At 39.0% G+C, this 21,637-nt stretch overlaps 3 protein-coding genes across 7 annotated transcripts; 2 read left to right on the top strand and 1 right to left on the bottom strand.

Annotated features, from left to right (window-relative positions):
• Nucleotides 1–31: 31 nt before the first annotated feature.
• On the top strand, nt 32–5,675 carry porcn (porcupine O-acyltransferase). Of its 2 annotated transcripts, none has more exons than XM_027016023.2 (15): nt 32–236; nt 750–901; nt 1,108–1,303; nt 1,683–1,726; nt 1,922–2,103; nt 2,217–2,347; nt 2,508–2,528; nt 2,894–2,905; nt 3,013–3,138; nt 3,229–3,329; nt 3,463–3,539; nt 3,702–3,765; nt 4,110–4,195; nt 4,835–4,945; nt 5,568–5,675. In XM_027016023.2, the coding sequence occupies exons 2-15, from the start codon at nt 766–768 to the stop codon at nt 5,667–5,669; spliced, it is 1,389 nt and encodes a 462-aa protein (XP_026871824.2). In that variant the 5' UTR covers nt 32–236; nt 750–765; the 3' UTR covers nt 5,670–5,675. The 2 variants fall into 2 exon arrangements, with proteins under 2 accessions (XP_026871824.2, XP_026871823.2); XM_027016022.2 differs by having other exon boundaries at nt 2,891–2,905.
• On the bottom strand, nt 5,097–17,540 carry gls2a (glutaminase 2a (liver, mitochondrial)). Of its 4 annotated transcripts, XM_035522007.1 has the most exons (20): nt 17,208–17,540; nt 16,866–16,953; nt 16,016–16,137; nt 15,484–15,613; nt 15,159–15,238; nt 14,904–15,067; nt 14,265–14,323; nt 12,452–12,484; nt 12,245–12,303; nt 12,087–12,153; nt 11,946–11,996; nt 11,646–11,822; nt 11,420–11,551; nt 11,242–11,334; nt 11,016–11,077; nt 10,741–10,817; nt 10,552–10,615; nt 10,292–10,471; nt 6,390–6,528; nt 5,097–5,209 (listed from the first exon to the last, which is right to left on the bottom strand). In XM_035522007.1, exons 1-19 carry the CDS (start codon nt 17,393–17,395, stop codon nt 6,438–6,440), a joined length of 1,917 nt encoding a protein of 638 aa, XP_035377900.1. In that variant the 5' UTR covers nt 17,396–17,540; the 3' UTR covers nt 5,097–5,209; nt 6,390–6,437. The 4 variants fall into 4 exon arrangements, with proteins under 4 accessions (XP_035377900.1, XP_035377901.1, XP_035377899.1 ...); XM_035522006.1 differs by lacking the exon at nt 5,097–5,209 and having other exon boundaries at nt 5,692–6,528; XM_035522008.1 differs by lacking the exons at nt 5,097–5,209; nt 11,242–11,334 and having other exon boundaries at nt 5,690–6,528.
• Nucleotides 7,301–9,495, top strand: spryd4 (SPRY domain containing 4). The gene is made up of 2 exons (XM_027016024.2): nt 7,301–7,454; nt 8,517–9,495. The coding sequence occupies exons 1-2, from the start codon at nt 7,322–7,324 to the stop codon at nt 9,053–9,055; spliced, it is 672 nt and encodes a 223-aa protein (XP_026871825.1). The 5' UTR covers nt 7,301–7,321; the 3' UTR covers nt 9,056–9,495.
• Nucleotides 17,541–21,637: the final 4,097 nt, after the last annotated feature.

Genomic DNA, 21,637 nt, shown 5'->3' with positions numbered 1-21,637 from the left:
CTGGTTTAATCACAGACAACTGTGAACATGATTGGACGTTAGATTTCCATCCCAGATGCTGTGAGAAAGGATGGCAAACCAGCGCATCCTCAGCAGCTAATCGCATCAATGGAAGTCAGCCACATCAGTTTACGGGCATCATCAGGACCAACTGAGCTACACAGTCGATCAAAGTAGACAAAGTGGGATTAAGATTCTTCTCCTATTGAGTAATTCCAAGTAATAGGACAAAGCAGGTAAGTGAAATATGGCAAAGAGTAACAAAACAATTTCTAGGCTAGCGATCGTTGCATTAATTTCGGTTGACAGAGTTGCTAACTGGGATTAATGTTAGCTAATCCTCTGGATGCCAGTTTCCTTTAAAACTAACATTAAACGACTTAGGTTATTTACTAAGTAGTACCCTGTAATTTGCTACAATATATAGATATTTCATCAATAACTCATGGGTAAAAACAAATCCGCGGAGCACAGAAGCTACAACTATGCTGTCTGCATTGCGGAATAGAGGAATTTAAATCGAGAACGGTAGCTAGTGTAGGTTACCAGAGTAGGCGAGAAGATGACCCGACCCGCTGGTTATTCTGTGTGAGGTTAAATTGTGGATCAGCGTGTGATGATCTGAAAGCGATCATATGGAATGTTACGCAACGGCCGATTAATGAACAAACCATATACTCTGAACACACATAATATATGTATTTTTTATGATGGCCTAAATGAAATCATATTGCGCGATTTTCTCTCAGCATTTGAAAGGCAGCAATGGGGGCTTTCAGTCGGCAGCAATTCTTTCAGGAGCTGGCTTCAGGCTGCTTGCTACCGACTGCCCAACAGGGACTGGAGCAAGTGTGGCAGCTGTTACTCATCTGCTTATTGTGTAGACTACTGTGGAAATTTGGTAAGATAAAGGCTTGAGTGAGTTTAATAACAATGTGACATTGCATGTGCCCACAATGGAGTTAAAAAAAAATCTGCCATTGAATAAGAAAATAGATTAGGTTGCCTCACCATTAAAAATAAATAAATAAAAGCTAACAATATCCTTAGAAGTCTTTGCCAGTTTGACTTATGGAAGCCTGACTCTTTTTCTTCTCTCACTGGCAGGCCACTTGCCCTCATACTTAAAGCACCAGAGCACAATTGCAGGAGGCTTTTATGCACTCTATCTGTTCTTTGAGCTGCACATGGTGTGGGTGGTGCTGCTCAGTCTCCTTTGCTACCTCATCCTCTTTCTGTGCCGGCATTCAAACAGCCGCGGACCCTTCCTCTCCGTTACTGTCCTCATCTACCTGCTGCTAGGGTGCGAAAGTCACAAGTCCTGTTACATATGTGCACTTCTATTTTAGGAAATGTACAGTGCAATGAATTATCTTTTATAATTATTAATTATGATCCAAGCATTAAAGTGAAAAAAATTCTCATCTTGACTGAATGTAATATCTTCCATGCTTTTTTTTTCTAGAGAAAACCTCATATATGATAACTCTATATGGAGTTGCTTTCTTTAGGGTTAATTAGCTCTTCCCTTAATAAAATGTTACATTTAGAGAATTGAGAACTAAAACCATGATCTTGGTGTTACTAGCACCTCGCTGTACCTGCATGAATTATGCAGTGAGGAGTTACAAGGAACCTATATATATATTCGTGGAGCACTAGAAATCTGCATTGTGTTTCAGGGAATTGCACATGATGGACACCAGCAGTTGGCATAAAATGAGAGGTCAGTCAGAATGTTCTTAGCAATGCAGTCTGTGTTCTGCTCTAAAGCCTCTGTCCATTCATAATTACAAAACTGCATTTTTTGCTTGAAGGGTCCAGAAAAAAGAATGTACTCCAATGCATATTTTTTAATTAGCAGTGTCATAAGAAGGCCAAACATTTAGAAACCTTTAATATGGCTAACATATCTACTTAGGTTCCCAGATGGTAGTTGCTATGAAGGCTATCTCTCTTGCCTTTGACTTGGACAAAGGCATCGTGGAGAATGTACCCTCCCCAATTGAGTTCATGGGCTATATTTACTTTGTGGGAACAGTCATATTCGGTCCGTGGATCAGCTTCAACAGCTACAGGGACACAGTAGAAGGCCAAAAACTTGTGAGTGACAAAATCGTTTCATTACAGCTCCAGTTGTCTTTATATATGCAAAAATAAGGAGCCAAAAATGATCACTGAATTTAAATTTTTAAGATCAATGCTGTCTTCCACAGAATTCATCCTGGTTTGTGAAGGTGACATGCAGCTGGATAAAGAGTCAACTTTGTCTGCTGCTCTCCAACTGTGTTGCTCCTTACCTCTTCCCCTATTTCATCCCTATCTTTGGAGACAAGCTTCTCCAAAAGTAAGTAGAATCTGTCTGGGAGACGAGAAGGTTAATTTCAAATATGACTTTTTTGAGGAAAATTTTATCTGTCAAGGCTGTTCTAGGTCTTAGAGAGTGGATTTTGTTGTGCAGATTTGTTGCTTGCTGCTTTTGTGATGGTTTTAATGTCTTTCCCCAGTAAGAGGAGGCGAAAGATCAGGTAATCTTTGTGCACTGTTTCATAATTCATACATATTCATGCAATGTTAAAATGTACAATTTTATATAATTAAATAATCTGATTTAAAATTGAACATTGCTGTGTACATTATTGACACAGAAAGCTAAGGACAGTAATTTATAGAAAAATATTTCCTGAGTTGTTAAAAGTTTATAACTCTAGCTATTAACTATTTTAAGTACACACTTCACAGCAGTGTTCAACTTTTGAAACCTTACTGAGATGAATATTTACATGTGAAAACTTATGTCATCTGATGTTTCTTAATAACAATCTTTGTGTTGTTGTTGTTGTTGTTGTTTTCAAAATGTCTCACCTGAATTGATTCCATTGCTAATCAGAAGTTTGGCTGCAAGGTAAAATCATGTTTTAATTTCAGGCTTCTGATTTGGTCACTTGCTCTTCTGGAGGAAATAGAAAGGCTAACTGCGATCTACAACAACACTCCCACTTTATATTTCAGGTGGTTGCTGGCTTACAGACATACCCTGTCCTTCCACTTTAGTAACTACTTTGTGAGTTACCTCAGTGAAACTACCACCACACTGGCAGGTGCTGGCTTCACAGAAGAGAAGGACCATCTTAAATGGTTTGTTCAAACACTTGTCTGGTTTGTCCTATTTTCCGACCAATTTACTGGCTGTGTGTCCAGTCTCATCACTCTTTTCTGTTTCTGCAGGGATCTTTCAGTGGCTAAACCGCTAAACATTGAGCTTCCCAGGTCTACGGTGGAGGTGGTGACTTCCTGGAACCTGCCTATGTCTTGCTGGCTCAACACATGTACGTATTGGGCAACAGTTGGTGCGCATTATTTATAGTTGCTTTTAGATATTTAGTGCTTGTAAGGACTTCTAAACTGCATGTTTAACTTGAAATCTAAAGGCTTTAATATGTTGTTCCTCCATATATTTAGATGTGTTCAAGAAGGCTCTGCCATTTGGGATGTTTCAAGCAATCCTCTTCACATACACAACTAGCACTTTACTGCATGTAAGTGTGCCTCGCAGACCATTTTAGGCCCTGTGAAGATGACATACCTTTACAGCTGTTACCACCATGTGTACGCAATGGCTAATTTCCTGAGCCTGTGTGGTTTGGTGAATTTCTCACCCGCGGGTTGATTTCTCTGCTTCTTTAATTTGACGGCTTCAGGGATTAAGTTTCCACATTGGAGCAGTATTATTCAGCCTTGCGTTCATGACATATATTGAGCATGGTGAGTAACTACAGTATATTTAGATATAAAATCCCTAGTGCTGAATTAATACCTTTAATATTTATGTTGTTATTCTATTTTTACATAAGTCCAGTTAGACAAAGTAGATTTTTTGCCACTTTGCTGCCTGTAATTAAAGTCTCAATAAAATGAATTAATTAATTTAAAACATGTTAACTAAATGTGACACCAGTTTTGGTTTGTATGGCTTGCTGTGTGCAGATGATTCAGAGCTTTATGGCAGATTAGACACTAATGGCATGACAATCTTGTGTATGTATATGTGTGTATGTGTGTGTGTGTGGGGGGGGGGGGGGTAACATGCCTGTTAATTTCCTTTGTAGTGTTGAGGAAAAAATTGTCCAGTATCTTTAATGCCTGTGTCCTCTCAAAGAAATGCCCACCAGACTGCAAACACCAAAACAAGAAGGTGGGAGACCATTTATTTTACGATTAGTGCACAACTCAGACAGCAGTTTCTTATTGCATGTGAAAAGTGTGAGCACCTAGCACATACTGTATGTGCCATTTAAAACCAAACCAAGAAAATATTAGCATTTTTCAGCAGCTAATTGCAGAACAGTTAAAATCCCATACCATATCTTCAGTCAAGATATGATCTCCCACTGAAAATTGAAAAAGAAAAACTTATTTAGAAACCTTTTATATTCCAAAGAGGTGTGATGGCATAGTGCTTTGACTCATCTAGGTTTTTTTAATGAGGGCAACGTTTATTAATTAATCTGGATTAAGTGCTGTCAAGGCAACCAGTGTTCTTAACCTCACAGTGAACTTAAACGTGACATTCGTGGCAAGGAGAGAGCGAGAAGCAAGTGAAAGTCAAGAGAATCTTTATTCTCCATAACATTCAACTTGCGGGAACTCATAAGAATCAAGCTGAATCAAGTATGCTTTCCTTGATGGGGGTGGTGGTCAATTCTGGGAACAACATCTGGAATTTATATAACAGTATATTAAAGGTACAGTCTGTACAGTAGGTACAGTTTTATGAGGTTTAAGTTACTTGAGCAGTACATGTGTCTCCTATTGTGTCTCCTGTTCTCTCAAGGTATTCTGGGTGTACTGTATTAATGGAGCCTTTAGCATGCTTACAGTTCTCCACCTGACCTACCTGGGCTCTGTCTTTGGCTCCAGCACTGATGATGTAGATTTTGATGAGGTAAAAATTGATTTTTTGTATAGCAAATGTACTTTGTACTCTGATTTTCTTCTTTAGGTAGTCAGAACAAGTCAAGCCAGTTTTATTTATACAACAAGTGTCGGAAAAAGTGCTGCACAATGAAATCTTGTAAAACAATAAAAGAAAAAGGAATTTTTTAAAGACAAAATAGTCTTATTTTGTCAGTAGTGATACCTGTGAGTGCATGCAGACTGAACAGAAGTGGACCATGGCAGAACAGATGATTGGATATGTGACAATTACCTGTAGAGAAAAAAATATGTTCTTAGTTGATTAGATGATTTAAAGACATCTATTGTCAGGGAAAGTTTGATAAAAACGTTGAGACTCTTAAGGACCTTTGGGGTAGTGATAGAAAAGGCTTTTTAGACTGACAGAGTGGTATAGCTACAAGCATGTGGATAGAAGATCTTGAAATGTGTAATGGAGATAGAGGATGTCAGAGCCATGCAATGTAGGGCTTGAAATACAAATAATTACACCTTAAGTTTGCTCTTCTTTGCTGTTTCTAAATAGGTTGGAATCACAAACATCATCAAAGGAGATACATATCACATGTGCAATGTTTAAATTATGTTCATTTTTGCACATTTCTACACAGGATGGCATGGCCAGTCAAACCATTCATAAATGGACAGAGCTGAGCTGGACCAGTCATTGGGTGACCTTTGGCCTCTGGGTTTTGTACCGTCTAATTATGTAAATATGGACAAAGAGCATATCGAGAGATTGGAGAGGAAGAAAGTAAAAAACATTTTTTTTTGTTTTGTGATTCGGACCCACCATGGTGTCTGACTTGGCTCTATATGACTTCACTGTGAGTTCCTAATGCACTGGAAAAATGAACAAAACCTCAAACAAATATTGCGAATACTTTGGTACTCTACTGATTATCGGTACATCTTTGATACAGGCCCTGTGGCATATAATCACTGACTACCCTACAAGTGTTGCAATGTCCTTTCCTTTTTTTAGCTGGCACAAAGGCGTTTCAGTCCCTCAACACATTTGAAATCCACATAAATTTTCCAAGAACAATCAGCAGCTCATGGAGACTTTGACATGAACGAGGAACTTGTTTCAGTCTTTTTATATAGTTGAAACCTATTTTGGAATTAAGATACACGTTACATTGTTTTAAAGGCTGCTTTGATGATGACAGCATGGTTTTCATCAAAGGGCAACGTCCTGGACATACAGTAGGCACTCATATTCTCATATTTAGTTTTTTAAAGCTGTGATTTATTAGAAAAAACAAAATAATTCAAGTTATTTCAGCTGATTATTGTCATAGATGGTTCTGCACTCATGCTTGGATAGAACATTGTCACGCCTCCTGCCCGCATAGTGTTGCAGCAGCTCATCCGAATAATCACTAAATAGCTCCCTGGTTAAAGATGGTTGTGGAGTCAGATATACTTACTTTCCTAAGTTCTAATAACTGAAGAGGAGGGCAGATTTATTTATTTTTTCATTCCTGCAAAGCTTTTGCACTGCCAGCTTGGGAGGATGACCTCAAACACATTGACCACAGCAAACATTCAATACATGCCTGGATTTGCCTGTTGAAAGATGACAGAGAGATGACTTTCATTATTTCACTAGTTCTTTTTTCCTGCTCTTAAATCAAGACAGGCATATTATATTCTTTATGCAAGATGTCTGTATCATTTAGAGCTCTGATATGGAGTTATATTTGGATGAAAAGTCCTATTTATGTTAAACTCCGAGTGGCTAGAGAATCTGGTAAATTTGTTGAGTGTGATATTGAAATGTTTATACACTGTTGTATTCTTGCAGATACCTTTTTGTCCCTGTTTTCTCTCTGATTCTAAAAGCATATCCCTATACCATGTAGTACACTACCGGCTAGCATTAGAAGCTTGAGAGAGCAGAGGTTTTTTATTTATTATTTTTGTTTAGGCCTATCTTCACAGATGTAGTTCAGAAATTATTATTGTGAATTAGATAGATTGGTTGTCTCATATTAAGATGTGCCAAATGAGGCAGACAACGCGTTAATATTTAATTAGCAACCAGCTCAGCTGTTATCATCTGGAAATGTTTGTTCCATTTAAACATTTGATGTTCAATATACATCAGTTTCCTCTGTATTGTTATTTATAGCATCCCTTTCCTAATGAATAACAAATAAAGACTTTATTACATTGGCGTTTATGAATGTCATGAGCATGCGTTGATTACACTCGGGAAGGGAAAGTTTTCGCTTTATTTTGCAAGTAGTACTTTTCTTCCGCTGTAGGTGGCAGCAGCGTGCAAGAATCTCCAGGTTGGTTAATTTAAAAAAAAAAAAATAAAAGTGAGACAGTTAGCTAATACTTCACATGGGACAACATGGCCTTGTTCTTAAACATGCCTTTGTGTTTTCGCTTGGCAGGTCGAACTGCAGGCGCAGTCGCCCTCGGTCCTAAGCGAGGCACAGCCTTTCTAACCCGTCGATTGTATGTCGCCGTCAGCACACAAAACCGTGAGTATGAAAATTAGTTATTTTTAAATTTCCAGTGCATTCAGATTTTGAGGTCATATTATAACTTGGCTACATTTCATCCATGCCCGCTAACTAGCTAGTTATTGAACACTACATTTCTAAACCCGTTTTAGTTAATTCATTCTGAAAATGTGTGATTTCAACGCTTGTTTCAATAAAGTGAGCTTACGTACATAAAATACATCCGTTTTGTGGAGGCCGCTTGCAAGGAGGCTGTCTAGCTTTTCTCGTAGCCTAGCTAACCTAGCTACATTGCTAATCACACATGTAGGTGAGACATCTGTTTCTATTAATATAGTGATAACCTCAGACAGTGACAAACAGAAATAATCAGCGTCATGTTGATAAAATGGCAGCTGGCATTGTGCAGCCCAAATATATGCAACCAAACTGAACTTTTGCCTTTGCTCAACTTGGAGTTCTCTCATGGTTTTATGAGAACTTTTATTTATTTATATATATAATATGAGGGAGAAGGACGAAGTGTTATATCTCTGAATATTTAACAACCTTATACATTTAATTTGCTTAGTAGAAATAATCCATTCTCCTATACTGATAAATATATATATATACTGCTCCTGTCACATAAGGAGGAATATCAAGGTTAAGTTCTCAGTCACCTATTTATCATAATGTCTTTTCACACCTATTGCCATGGTCTTAAATTTACAATATTATTCAGATGACTTGCAGATATGAGACCATAACTCTGCCCACATATCCATGATTTGAAACTTACATGTTGGTACCAAAACCCTCGTTTTTGGAGTCCCTGAATTCTTCACTGGAATTTATGGCATCACTTAAATTCTCATCTAGTATTCACAGCCTTGGTGGTATTTCCACCCTTTCCATAGCTCAATAATGTTGCTTAACTTCAACCTCTTCTCAGTCTGAAATTCATTAATTCATTCAAATGTTTAATTCCTGTTGTACTACTGTATTGTTATGTGACTTTGAGTGAGAGAAAGCTGTCATATGAATTAAACTATTATTAATTTTCTGTGTGTAAAGTCTCTATCTCTTTCTCTATCCCAGAGCTGCAGTTTAAGTTGGATGAGCGGACAGCCCACAGCAGCCTTGACCTCTTTAAGAAAGACACAGGTGTAATATACCGCATGCTGGGCCTGGACCCCACACATGTGCAGGACTCCCCTCTCCGTTTCTGTGACTGGGCTGTCGTATTTGCAGACAGCCGTATTGAATCCGGCCGCCACTACTGGGAGGTGACGGTCAAAAAGTCCCAAGAATTCCGTATGGGTGTGGCTGATGCGGCGATGCCCCGGGATGAGTGCATTGGCACAAACTCCTCCTCCTGGGTTTTCTCTTACGTACAGCGGAAATGGTATGCAATGACCACCAATAAGCTGGTGCCTGTATCGCTGGTAGGGAAGCCTGAGCGAGTGGGGTTGCTGCTGGACTTTGACGCTGGTTGGCTTAGCTTAGTAGATACCCAGACATCCAAGGTGGTCCACACAATAAAGACACAGTTCCGCACACCAGTTTGTCCTGCTTTTGCACTCTGGGATGGGGAAATACTCACACATTCTGGGTTGGAGGTGCCACCGGGACTTTAAAAGAAAACGGGCACATGGCCACTACCTGCCTCTTCAACGATCAGCAAGGCAAAATGGAAAGTCCATATGGTTCAAAAACAAAAGTAGTACCTCAGGACCCTCCTGCAGGGTCATTCTCAGCTAATTAAGCAGAATATTCTTTTAGGTCTCCTATCTGATCTGGATGCTGCAGCAACCATAAAGTCTTTAATATGGGAATACAAATACAGTTGAACTATAGAACTGACTGTGCATATAAATGCATTTATACACTCACTTGAAATGTTAATAAGCTTGACAATTCCCATAATTTTTTATCATGTTATAAGATGGTTTTGGGAAGTCTTGTACTTCTGTGCATAAATGTTTCACAACTACTTGGAATTATGCTGTCAATGTGCATTCATCCTGTGAAGTGTTATGGGTGAACTGACTTTTTCAATAAAGTATTCTTAGCAGTATTCTTTTATTTCAAATGTTCTGTTTTGCATGCTCTTTTTTTAGGCATGAGAGGTCTCATTGTCGCTGTCACAAATAACCTTTGCATTATCAGGCTTGACCAAATAATTACCAAGCTTTTTTAAAGCTCATAAAATAAAATAGCTCTTAATTTCTATTCAATAGTGTTCAATGGGGAGTTTTTTGGAGGTTAATTTATACTGTTGCAAACAGACAATATACCATCTCTAGGTTGTTGCTTGGAGCAGCACCTAAAATAATTCAAACACAGACATTCATATTTACTTTAAATAAAGATCAAATAAGATCATATTTCATCCCATTATGTATGTGCTTTACCCCTAAATTGTATGTGTAACCTTGACAGGCCTAGTGCTAGTTAAGTTTGCTATACTATTTACATTAACAAATAAGCTTATTGATATTTGCTGATAACATTCCTCTTGGACCCAATAGTTACAATTATATAGAGTTTTTCAATCAAATCTTAGAATCTTAGCCAATTCACCAAGATTATTCTGTGTGAGCCATGTTATTAGCATATTATTGGAGTGCTGAGAACCAGGATAGGGAAGAAACCAAAACAGGAGTAGACTGAGAATGCAGTTTCTTCTTGTTCTGTAAGACATCACTCATTGTGTGTGTCTGCACCATTTGAGCTAATTCTAGTTTGGAGGCTTAGTCCATGATGGGAACAATGGAACTGGTCCAGTGGACCAGTGGACTTATCCACCTGACCGTTGACCGTAAACCTCCCAGGAATATGTATCGTGACTAGCAGCGTCATGTCAAACAAACCCCTCCAGCAACTCCATGCTCCTGAGGTCCTCTGCGTCCAGCGTAGAACCGTTGGGTGCTTGTGGGCTGATCACCTCAGGCAGGAGCGTGTGGGAGTAAATGCACTGGTACTGCTTCAGCACCTCCACCACGCTGTCCTGGCTGAACTGCAGAGCGTCATCCAGCGGTGTATTTCCCCACCTGAATGAGAGGAGACAGGTCTTCTTACTGATGCTGCAAGAAAAACTATCTCATAAAAAAGCAAGACACAGTCTATTTACCTGTCCTTGACATGTGGATTCACTCTGCATGTCCCTGTTAAGAACTTAACAGCTTCTAAATGACCTAAAATGGAAACAAAGGTCATCATGAAGTCATATTTGGAACATGCATAAGAATGCATAAGTGAGCCCTTGGTGAAGGGATGGGTAGAATGAGTCTTGATGAATGGATGGGTTTGAGTAAGACACCTTCTGCTGCAGCAACATGTAGAGCAGACCGAGAGTCGTAATCCCTCAGTTCCATATCCACGGCCGACAATGCAAACCTGAAAACATTACAAAAGAGTCAGTGACTGCAGTAATATAAAACAGGTGCACAATTTTCAAAAAAGCAGGGGACAATCACAGGAGGCATGCAATTTAGTCTAGACTTAATCCAGGTCAGCTAAACTAGCCCATTAGGTACAGTGTACTGACAATAATGTATAGCATGTATAAAAAAGAACACAGAAATTTTTTTTAACCTCCTGAGTGCTGAGACATCTCCACTGTATGCTGCAAACATCAGTTCAATTACAGCCTTATTCTGTAAAAACAAACAAATGTTCAAATCACACGGCTCACACAGATCATTCTAAATCATTTATAGCTCAGATATGTCAGATTCATTGTCATGGTTTCTTCATGCAGTGCCACTTTGTCTGAAGCTAACTCGTATGAGCACCAATTTGGCAATTCTGCTAGTCTCACCCTCTCATGACCCGCCTGTCTGCGAGGGTCCAGCTTTTTGGCAAAGTGTCTCAGGTTGTCATAGTTATGGAAGTTAAAAAGAGAAACCAGTTCCTGAGGAAAAGACCCCACACTAGACATTAGTCAGCTAGTCAGCAGTATCAAGTGTGTGTGTGTCCTTGCGTAAGAAAGTGTGTACCTGACAGAAGTGAATTCCACGTACACTGTTGCCAACACGGTCAACTGGTGGAGACCAGCACATAAGCCCCATGATATTAGGAACTACCAAAAGCACTGCGCCAGATACTCCTGACTTAGCTGGCAAGCCCACCTGCATGAGAGGCAGAAACAAAACATGAAAAAAATCTTTACAACCAATTTCTGCTTAGACAAGGAATATACATGTGCTTGTGTGGAAGCCTCACATGGAAGGCAAACTGGCCAGAGAAATCATACATGCCGCATGAATGCATGAGACTGAGGGTGTTTCGCACAGCCTCTGCGCTCAACACACGCTTGTCTGTGATTGGACAGATTCCACCGTTAGCTAGAGTGGCAGCCATGATGCTCGCTGATTCACACGTCACCTCAATGGAGCACAACTGGGGGGAGGGACAGAAACAAAAGGAAGGGCAGAAAATGTTCTTGTTTTTGAATATTCCAGAAATAGGCAAAATATTCCTCTTACTGCTATATTGCTTAATTTCATGAAAAGGTTCAGTCACCTGAAAGTAGAAATCAAGTGCTGCAATCATGTCTGCCCCTTGAGGGAAACACTAATAATAATTAGAGAGAGGTTAATTGACAAACATCTAACAACATGACTCCTGCTTTGAAAATCCATTCAAACTAAGTATCATACTAACTTTTTTCTCCTTCAGATAATAACCAATTGCAAAGTTTCTGTCACCAGTCTCTTTTTCTGACTGGAACCTATATGGAAATATTTCACATTGTATTTCTCTTAACAAACAAGTACATCTCACGTACATCACCAAAGAAGCTAGTTAGTGAAGTAACCTACGTAGCATTGCTGAAGCCCACATACTCTCCACCTGCCATTCTTTTCAGATAGTCCATCATCTGTGGGCAGTACACAGGGTTAAATATACAAACAAACAAACAAACACACACACACACACAAACACACACATATATATACACGCATATAAATCCTAAATATATTCACCATACTATATGAAAAACAAATGAACAATTGTGTTGTACTTACATAGTCAAATTTTTCAGCCTTCTTGACCTCAGGCTGAGAGTCAGAGAAAGACAGGGTGTAATTTTACAGACATGTTTGTCAGACAAATGTCATGTGTCAGACAAGATATGTGTTGAAGTGTTAGGTTTATGACAGCAAGAATTTATATTTAAATATATATGGCATGCCTTAGGGCTAGGTGATATGGCAAAAATATGATCATGGTTTTTCCCCATGTTGACTGATATTGATATTATCACAATTTGATAAAGCTGCCAGTTTCAAAGGTATACTGCTAATGACTATAGTTTATTTGTAAAAACGAAACATAATGTAAACAATTATCTGTACAAACATGCTTTATCTGCCTTAAGAAACTTTATTTTAACAAAGTAATATTAATATTATTATTAATATTATGTACTGGTTTTACATCTCTCAAATTTTTAGAAATTTGTGTAAAAAGTGCAGAATTTAAACAATGTAAACCAGTAATTATGCTACATCTGCGGTTGTTGAAACGGTGCTTTTGTTATAGCCTTGGTCCTTGTTAATTGCTTTTCAAAGGGGGTAATGGTGACAAAAGAAGACATTTATTGTTGTTTTAGTACAGCCCCACTAGTGCTGCTAAAATGGGCTTGGACTAACGGGCTGCATTTTCGCACTGTGGGTGTGGTCACTGTGGCCACTGGGATGATACCTTTTTTGGTGATGGAAAAGATGTGCTGTGTTTCCTGTCTTGGTTTGCACTAACCAGCATCATATTTTGCAGGCCATCTTAATCTGTGTTTCATCACGTTTCAGATTTCCACTTCAATATAAGTGATGTCATGGTAACTTTGTCAACATTTTCCTCAGCTTTGGAGGATCTGCTATGTGATAGACTGCTACATTTATCTTTATCGAATAAAAAATACAAATCTTATCCTCATTATTGACATAAATTTTATCGCAATCCTGTTTCGAGATCGTTTTATTGCCCAGCAGTAGTTTGCCTACAGACAATGCTTGCAAGTTCTACATCGTAACACAATACAACATTCTACCACAGAGTGGTAGTGTGAACATTTATGTGTGTATGTGTGTGTGTGTGTATGTGTGCTTGGAACACACCCCACTGTTGATCTGGTTTCCTACTAGCCTCACGTTTGAGTAGTTAAGATGCAGTGTTCCAAGAAGTGTAGATAGTACACCCAGCTCAGGGAAAGGTCAGGGCACACAGTCTGCTTGAGGAGTGTCTCAGTCTTAAAAATACTCCGGTGTGTTTCAGTAACAGTAGAGATCTGCTCCAAAACAGCCTTTTTGTCTGCTACTGACATTAGAATAGTGAAACTAAGGCTATGATCTGATTCTAAACTACTTAAACTAAAGCCCTTTATGCATGTTTTTTTAAAATTAAATTTTATAATGATCAATTTACCTTAGCGACAGTGCATTGTCAAAACAATGTGACCTTAAATTAACCCCAGCAATTTCTTTTTCCCTCTGCTTCACTATTCCATGGGACACCCTCTCTGAGGATTACTCTTATTGGCTGACATGACACACCTCCTTACAAACCCCCAGTGACACTAATTATAACAGCTATCTACCTGCCCACCACCCCCTTCTCAGTCTCCACCCACTTACACCCTCCTCTGCCCCCTTGCTTACTTGTTGGATAGTGTAACTGCGGTGGTAAACAAATAGGGAAGGAAGAAGTCATGCATTCACACCAAATGGTGACACCTGACTCTGTCCGTTGCTACACAGGTGAACTATGACCAAAGAAACTGCTGATGCAAACACAGTGAATATGTCATGGCGTAGATATAAAATAAATATTTACTCTTACCTTTATAAGAGAACTGATGACTATGGCTCCTGCATTAACCATGGGGTTATGAGGCTTGTCTGAAAAGAGAAACACTCACTTAGGCATGATCCAAAATGCATTATGGGAACTTCAAACAAAGGAAGTGAAGGTCATAGACCGTCCCACTGGGAAAGATTATGAAAGAGCTAATTGGGAATGTATGGAAGCAAAGTTTAACTGAGGAAAACTACAGATTTCAGGATGGATTTAGAAACTAGATTACACCACTGAATGCATGTCTCGCAGTATCTGTAGTGGCCTGGTCTTCTTTGAAAGTTTGCAAAGTTGCTGTGAATAGGATTATGTATGATTATGTACCTTTTCCCGTAAACTGGTAAACTGTAGATGCACTTTATGAGCAGAATGTCCTAAAACTTACTTAAGTATATAGGCCTGAAATGACAAATGCACACTCGTACAGGTTTACACATGCTTAAACCAAATTTAAAGGGTATACTTTTAATATTTCTTTATTGTTAAACATGCGTTCTGTGAGAATTCTGGTATGGTGTATTTTTTCTTCTGTAATTACTTAAACATATGTATAAAATGATGCAAAATTTCAATTATTAAAAATTGAAAAACCAGTTTGTCAAAAGCTAAAAACTAGTTTCTCACCATCCTCATTTAGATTTAATTTGTTGAATTTAACGCCACTTGGTTCTTTTCCCACATATTGGTGCACTTTCTCAGTCCCGGACTCGTGGATTGCCAGAGCATACTCAAGTGGCTTTATGCAAGACTGCAAACAGAATGGAACCCTCGTGTCCCCTACAGAGTGCCTTGGGGAGAAGAAGAAAGAGAGAAATTCTAGAAGGTCATAGAAAACAGTGAGAGAATTTGACAAGACAGAAATGGGAAAGATTTCATCACCTCTGACCATCGACTGTGCACAGTGACACACCCCACAGGTCAGGGCTGAATTTAGCCAGTTGTGGGATGTAGTTTGCTACCTGTGTATACAAATATGACAAGGTTATTGATCTGTTTATTGATCAAGGTTATCTATCTATCTATCTATCTATATATATATATATCTATCTATATCTATATATATCTATATATATATATATATATATCTATATATCTATATCTATATCTATATATATATATATATATATATATATATATAAAAGGTTATTGATGTATATATATATAAATTTGTGTGTGTGTGTGTGTGTGTGCGCTTGTGGCATACCTGGCCACCTTGCTGGTTTTGTGCACTGTAGTACAGCTGGTTAATATTGGCTATAAATGTCATAAAGTCTGGAATAATGAACTTCTTCTGAAAGGCTTCAGTGAGTAGTATTATATTATTAGCAGCACATCTACAAAAACATTTATAAAATAAGTTAATATCATATTACAGTTTGATTTATTCTGAAAATAATAATAATAGTTATGACTATTGCTATATTTGCCCAGTAAGTCAAATAATGCTATATTTATACTTGTGTCACTTTATGTTTGCACCTGTGTGTTTTCTTGGAGTAATTAACTATAACTTCAGTGAGTTCTGTGAGTTATATTATGCTATTTTTCTTGTCAACCTCATGTTAAACTTAATTAAAGAGTATTGGAAATCTAGGTAATGAATATTTATTCCCCAATTTACAAAAATCCTTCATTTAATGTCTGAGGTTTTCTTCACAAATGTAAAATCTGAGTGATGTTCTCTCTAAATACACCTTTTAAAACCACACCCAACCAAACCCAGCCCACCCACTTACTTCCTGAAAAGCTCCTGATCCATCACTGCTGTACCTGCTGACTCCTGCACTGCTTGGTCAAGCTGCTGCATACAGTCCTGCAGTCGTGGGTCTGAGGCAACCAACCCTGTGCTCTGCAGTGCCTAAAACACACACACACACACACACACACACACACACACACACAAATAGAAAATGCAAAAAATGTTAGGTATCTGCTAGTGATAGCTGCTGTAAAAAAATTATATTGATCACAAATAGAGAATGCAAGAAACGTTAGGTAGATGTCTGCTAGTGATCACGGCTGTAAAAACATTACATTGATTATGTGCTCTTAGAAATAAATCACTTTTATGATGGGACTCAGATAAATGACTGCTGCCTGTATGATATGAGAGAAACCAGAGTATTACACACGCTGTCATCCTGACTTCAGCTCAACATTCTTTAAATAAATAAAAAGTAGCACTGAAGCAAATTCAATCAAAGGACTCAAGCATATGGTTATATTTACAGAAGCTTGTGTTAAAGGGTTATGCATATTTGAATGCGTGCGAGTGTGTGCATGTGCATCAGGGTGAAATCACAGTGCAGTGGAGCTATTTCTGGGTGGCATGTGCGCTAAAGCATGCTGTGTACATGCCCATGACCCCAATTCTTACACACTCAGTACAAGGCAGACAGGCAGGCAGACAGACAGACAGACAGACATACATACACGCACACTCTTACTTATTATACATTGGCTTGAGAGTGATTACATATTTCTGTGCATACATGTGTATGTGAGCATGTGTATTTTACTCAGTCTTTAGTTTCCAGTACAACTGGAATGTGAATGTCTTGACTGATTGCTTCCATTACAACATACATTAACGAAATGAGACACAGAGATCTTCTCCTCTCCTTGAGTTATTGTGTAAAACAGCAGGTCCTCCTGGCCAGAACCCACTCCCTTCCTAACAAAATAAGAATTCAAGATAAAGAAACACTGTAGATTAAACTGAAGACATCGTTCTATAGAAATAAATGACTTTTTCAATTAAAAAATAACGTCATAATTCGCTCAGGACACTCGAATTTAGCTGAGACTGGTTGTTAATATAGGGATTAGATTTCCAACCACATCAGTGGAAAATGCGTTCACTTTTGATACGCAATGAAATTTCAAAACCAGCCCAGTACCGCTGTATGTACTTTTTTTTTTCTTTACCTGTACACTGTACCCTGGTCTGGAACCACCTGCTCAAAATGCGGATGTTGTGTAGGCGAAGACGCGCTCGTGCGGAGCTGTCTTCGGAACAAACGCTCACCGTTGCTTCCAGGTCTTAGCAAGTTCCCGGCTTGTCTAGTCAGACAAATTCTAGCGTTGGACAATCGTAAGTGCTTTAGACAATGCATGAGGAAATAAATGAGAGCAAACTTCTGCAGATGTCGTTGTAAGGACTGTTATTCAAATATCCTTTGCGTGTGTTCTTTTTTTCCAAGTACTTTCCAGGCACAAGACACGTGACAAGCGTGACCGACAGCTGATGACCGACGAACCTCTAAGTTGAGTTGGGAAATAACAGGGGAGGTGGTTGCATTTACAGTGCAGAAGGGCCAGTGACCAATAGCGACGAGACTTCATCGGTCCCATACTTGGCAACGGATTACTGTCCCTTGGCACGAAACCAGTGCGTAGCTGCGAGAGCTACTCGGAAGCGCTAAGCACGAAACTGTCCTTGATTGAAAATCTTAAGGATACTAGAGGCAAAAGTGGGCCAAACCCAAGTATGTGCATAAATCCAGTTTTTTGGTCACTAGTTCACAATCTATATTTTAATGTGGCCTATATCCGCCAGTCTGAACATATTCATCTTGTAACTTCAGCCAAATACAGCAACTTCTTAATGAGGCCAGTTGCGAATTCGTCGACAAATTATGAGGGGGAGAAGGCAAAAGATTTTCACGATGGCTCTCTGTTGAGTCATGGCATCTACTTCATAGGAGACAAATATCCAGGTGTCCACCAGTTCGCCTTCCTGCCAGCGCGAAAGGATGAGAATGGCAAATTTGGCGTAAAAGACGCGCGCATTCCAGTCTAGATGTTCTGACAGAGTGGCTTTACGTCTCGGGTTTCAGTACCACATATGAAAGCGGTCCAAATGAAAATTGAAAATGTCAGATTCGCTGTGTTTTTGCTGTTTACACAGCCATCCAATTGACTATGTTACATATGTAGGAAATATCGGACTTGGGCCACGTTTACCTGAGGTCATAGCCTTAAAAATAGATTTGGTCAACTTATACTTGCTGTCAGAGCGTAGCCATAGCGTGTCAATTCATTGTTCATAATTCAATGTAGTGGTAATTCAACTGCTTCATTTTACTCTATTTCAAAGTACTTTTCCCCAACTTTGTTCACAGGTTCATTTCAAATGTTTAATATATGTTTAGTTTTATAGTAATTAGATTAAGCTTTTGTCTGTTTGATTAAATATACTTATTAAACACATACATGCATTAACACAACATATCAATCATGTCCCATATCAATACAACAACAAAAAGAAACATTAGATGGTTCTCTGATCTCATGCAGTAGAAATGGGTCTTGGATCAGCAAAATTCCACACCTAACAATCTGACTGAACATGACTGACAACTTTGGTCTCACCATGAAGCTTACTTAGCTGAGAATGTTTATGCAGATATCCCAAGGCTATATAGTCATTCATTATCCTCTGAGCAAGTGTGCTGAGTGTTGGAGGTCCCGCTGAAATTCTAGTTGACCAAAGGGGCCAGAGGGCAACTGCATATCGCCCGATCTGCATATCCTTTCCTGCCCATCATTCTATCAAGACTGGCCACACGGCACGAGGAGAGAGAATATTCTTCAATTGTACGGCTTAGTCAAGTGTCGAAAGCGTTCCTGTTTAATTCGTGTACAAATTTTCACTCTTTATCTAGAGCTTCAGGCGAAGATGTACAGTCTACAAATCAGGTTTGCTTTTTGCTCCAGGACAGAGAGCTCCATCGTCAAAGCTTCACACCAGGTTACTCCTGGAGCTCCCAGCGGAGACACTGGGGATCGCCCTTACTGAATGCTAGAGAATTCTCAGCTCAGCTCGTCAACATGCCAGAGACTGTAGACACAAATATAGGTATTCCTAACAGTCTAGGACTGGTGATGTCTTCGTTTCAAATCCTTCAATACTATCTCTAATTAGATGTCCCAAACATACAACTTGACTTTCTTTTTTCTAATACTAAGCTGTCATCGCATTTTTGTGCAAGACCACCCCCTGGTGGATATTAATATAACTACTCTCTTATAGAACAATAAAGTCATGTATGAGATCCATCAGGTATTTTCAAAGTTTATTTCGATGAAGGATTTATTCAACACTGCATGGTCAATTAGAAGCCTGAACATACACAAAATTACAACATACACCAAAAAAGTGAGGTGAAATCTTTAGTGATGAAGTCTGAAATACTAACCTTAATTTGTTGCCAGCAGGTTGTCTGAGTTGCTTTAAATTTCCCAAATTGCAAAAAATAATTAAAACTAGTCATTTTAGTCTCTGTTTGTCCTCTAGGGGGCACACTGCACCCACTCATCTCCATATACAGGACACTAAATTCACAGTGATCCATTAGAGGCAGAGCAAGTCATGCAGATAAGTCTCACCTCTCCATAGCCAAATACAAGTGCTGGCCTTTTCCATTAGGTATAGGCATCAGCTTCATAAGGAGCCTCAGTTAGTTGGATCTTGAAAAAGCAGTAGGAATGGCTCTTCTCTCATGCCTGCAGTAGTGTCTGGCCTCTGGGCTGACTTCATATTCTTCTGAGTTCTGAGTACTGCATGCAGGGCCTGCATGAGCCAAGTCACCTGCACGGTGGCTGCATGACCAACCCACACATAGAGAGAGAGAGAGAGAGAGAGAGAGAGAGAGAGAGAGAGAGAGAGAGAGAGAGAGAGAGGAAATGAATTCCCAGCATCACACTTCTCCTTTCCTTAATACAGCTGGTAGTTACTGGGTGGAGAGTGTCTTTACACTAAAGCCCTGGTTACATTATACACTCTTATTATCAGATCAAACACCCATTCCCTCCGTGTCACATCCGCTGCTGGTGGCACACACGCACACACACACACACACATGCACATGCACGCACGCACGCACACACACACACACACACACACACATATCCCAACCCATGCCCTACTGATGACTATGCGTCTTGAGAAGAAGAATGTTTTTCATTCCTTCTCTATGGCCATGAATGCTGGCTTTGTCTGCCTGCGCCATCTTAAACCCCTTCTCTCCCTCCATCTTCCTTTCCACTACCTGGCCTTGCTCACTCTCATCTCTTCCTTGGCCAGACCTCATGTTTGTATGGTTTTTACAGTTTGGCAAAGAGTCATGAAACTCAAATTTATAAATAAGTTCCATAAAGTGGTATTATTGTTATATCTCTACCTTCTAGGTAAACCTGTATTCACAAAAATAGATGTACAAATGACAGCACAATAATGCAGTCTTTTTCATAGCTGACAGAATGATATAAATGGAATTGAGGATTATGAACATTTCTAAAACAAATTCAAGTTGATAGTGTCTTGACAAGTCTAAGGCATTCTGAATTCATAAATCATTCTTAGTATTTATTAAGGCCTTTGGTTCCTTGCCTAGAAACTGGGCCAGTTTCTCATGATAGTTTACAAGGCTTACCCTTAACCTCAGTGGTTTGCCAAAGAGAAGCTAAGAATGTAGGGAACTGTTTGCTTTGTTTTGTCTAAGTAATCATTAAGTGTTTGTGTGTGTGTGAGAAAGCATGAGTGTTTATCTATGTGTGCACATGTGTGTCCTAGGTAATCTATCTATCTAAAGTAATATTACAGTTTTAGATGCACATTTGCTCCCTTTGAGAGCACAAAGGTCTCTGCATATTTGTTGTGGTATTTCACATATTTTCTCAAAGCAGAATTAGAAAGGTTGTTAGGCACTTTCCGTAGATTTTATCTCCCGAAACCCTTCAGTGGTCTAGTGACTGTAGATCAGCAGAAGAAGGGCAAGATCACAGCTGAGGAAATCTATGTTTTGAAACCTTGCAAATGAGTGGTTGGCTAAATCTACTGTTTATTACAGTCTAATCAACTTCAAGAAAGCAGTCTCAACCACACTGTTCCTTTTACTTTCACTATTCACTGTTACAGCAAGCAAGAACAAAGAAAACACTGGTGTCTATGTACCAATAGTTTGTCAGTGGCTCCTCTACAGAAATAAAATGGTACATTACACAGAAACATTTGTGCAATAATAATGTCTATTACATTAATACTGTGTGTCCAGTTTGAAGAAGTGCTCTGAAGGTAGACATTTCTTAGAAGTTTTTGTGGACAAAATCCTAAAGCTCTGGAGGGTAGTTGACATATAGAGCAAAACTGCAGTATAAAGCTTCATAGTTTAATGGGAATTTGTAAATAGGTACAGAGATAAAGGTGTCTTTTGAGAGAAAATAGATCCAATGGGCTATAAAATCTTGATGACAGTCTGATGCATTTTGTCTAGTTGGGGATTTTGCATAATATTTCAACCTAAATCCTACCTGTGCTTGCTGATGGATACTGGGCGGGGGGCGGCTTTTATTAG

Source organism: Electrophorus electricus, chromosome 23 (genome assembly GCF_013358815.1).
Source record: "Electrophorus electricus isolate fEleEle1 chromosome 23, fEleEle1.pri, whole genome shotgun sequence".
In the NCBI taxonomy this organism is placed as follows: Eukaryota; Metazoa; Chordata; class Actinopteri; order Gymnotiformes; family Gymnotidae; genus Electrophorus; species Electrophorus electricus.
Note: the sequence above shows the minus strand (reverse complement) of the source record. Positions and strands in the feature narration are given on the sequence as shown.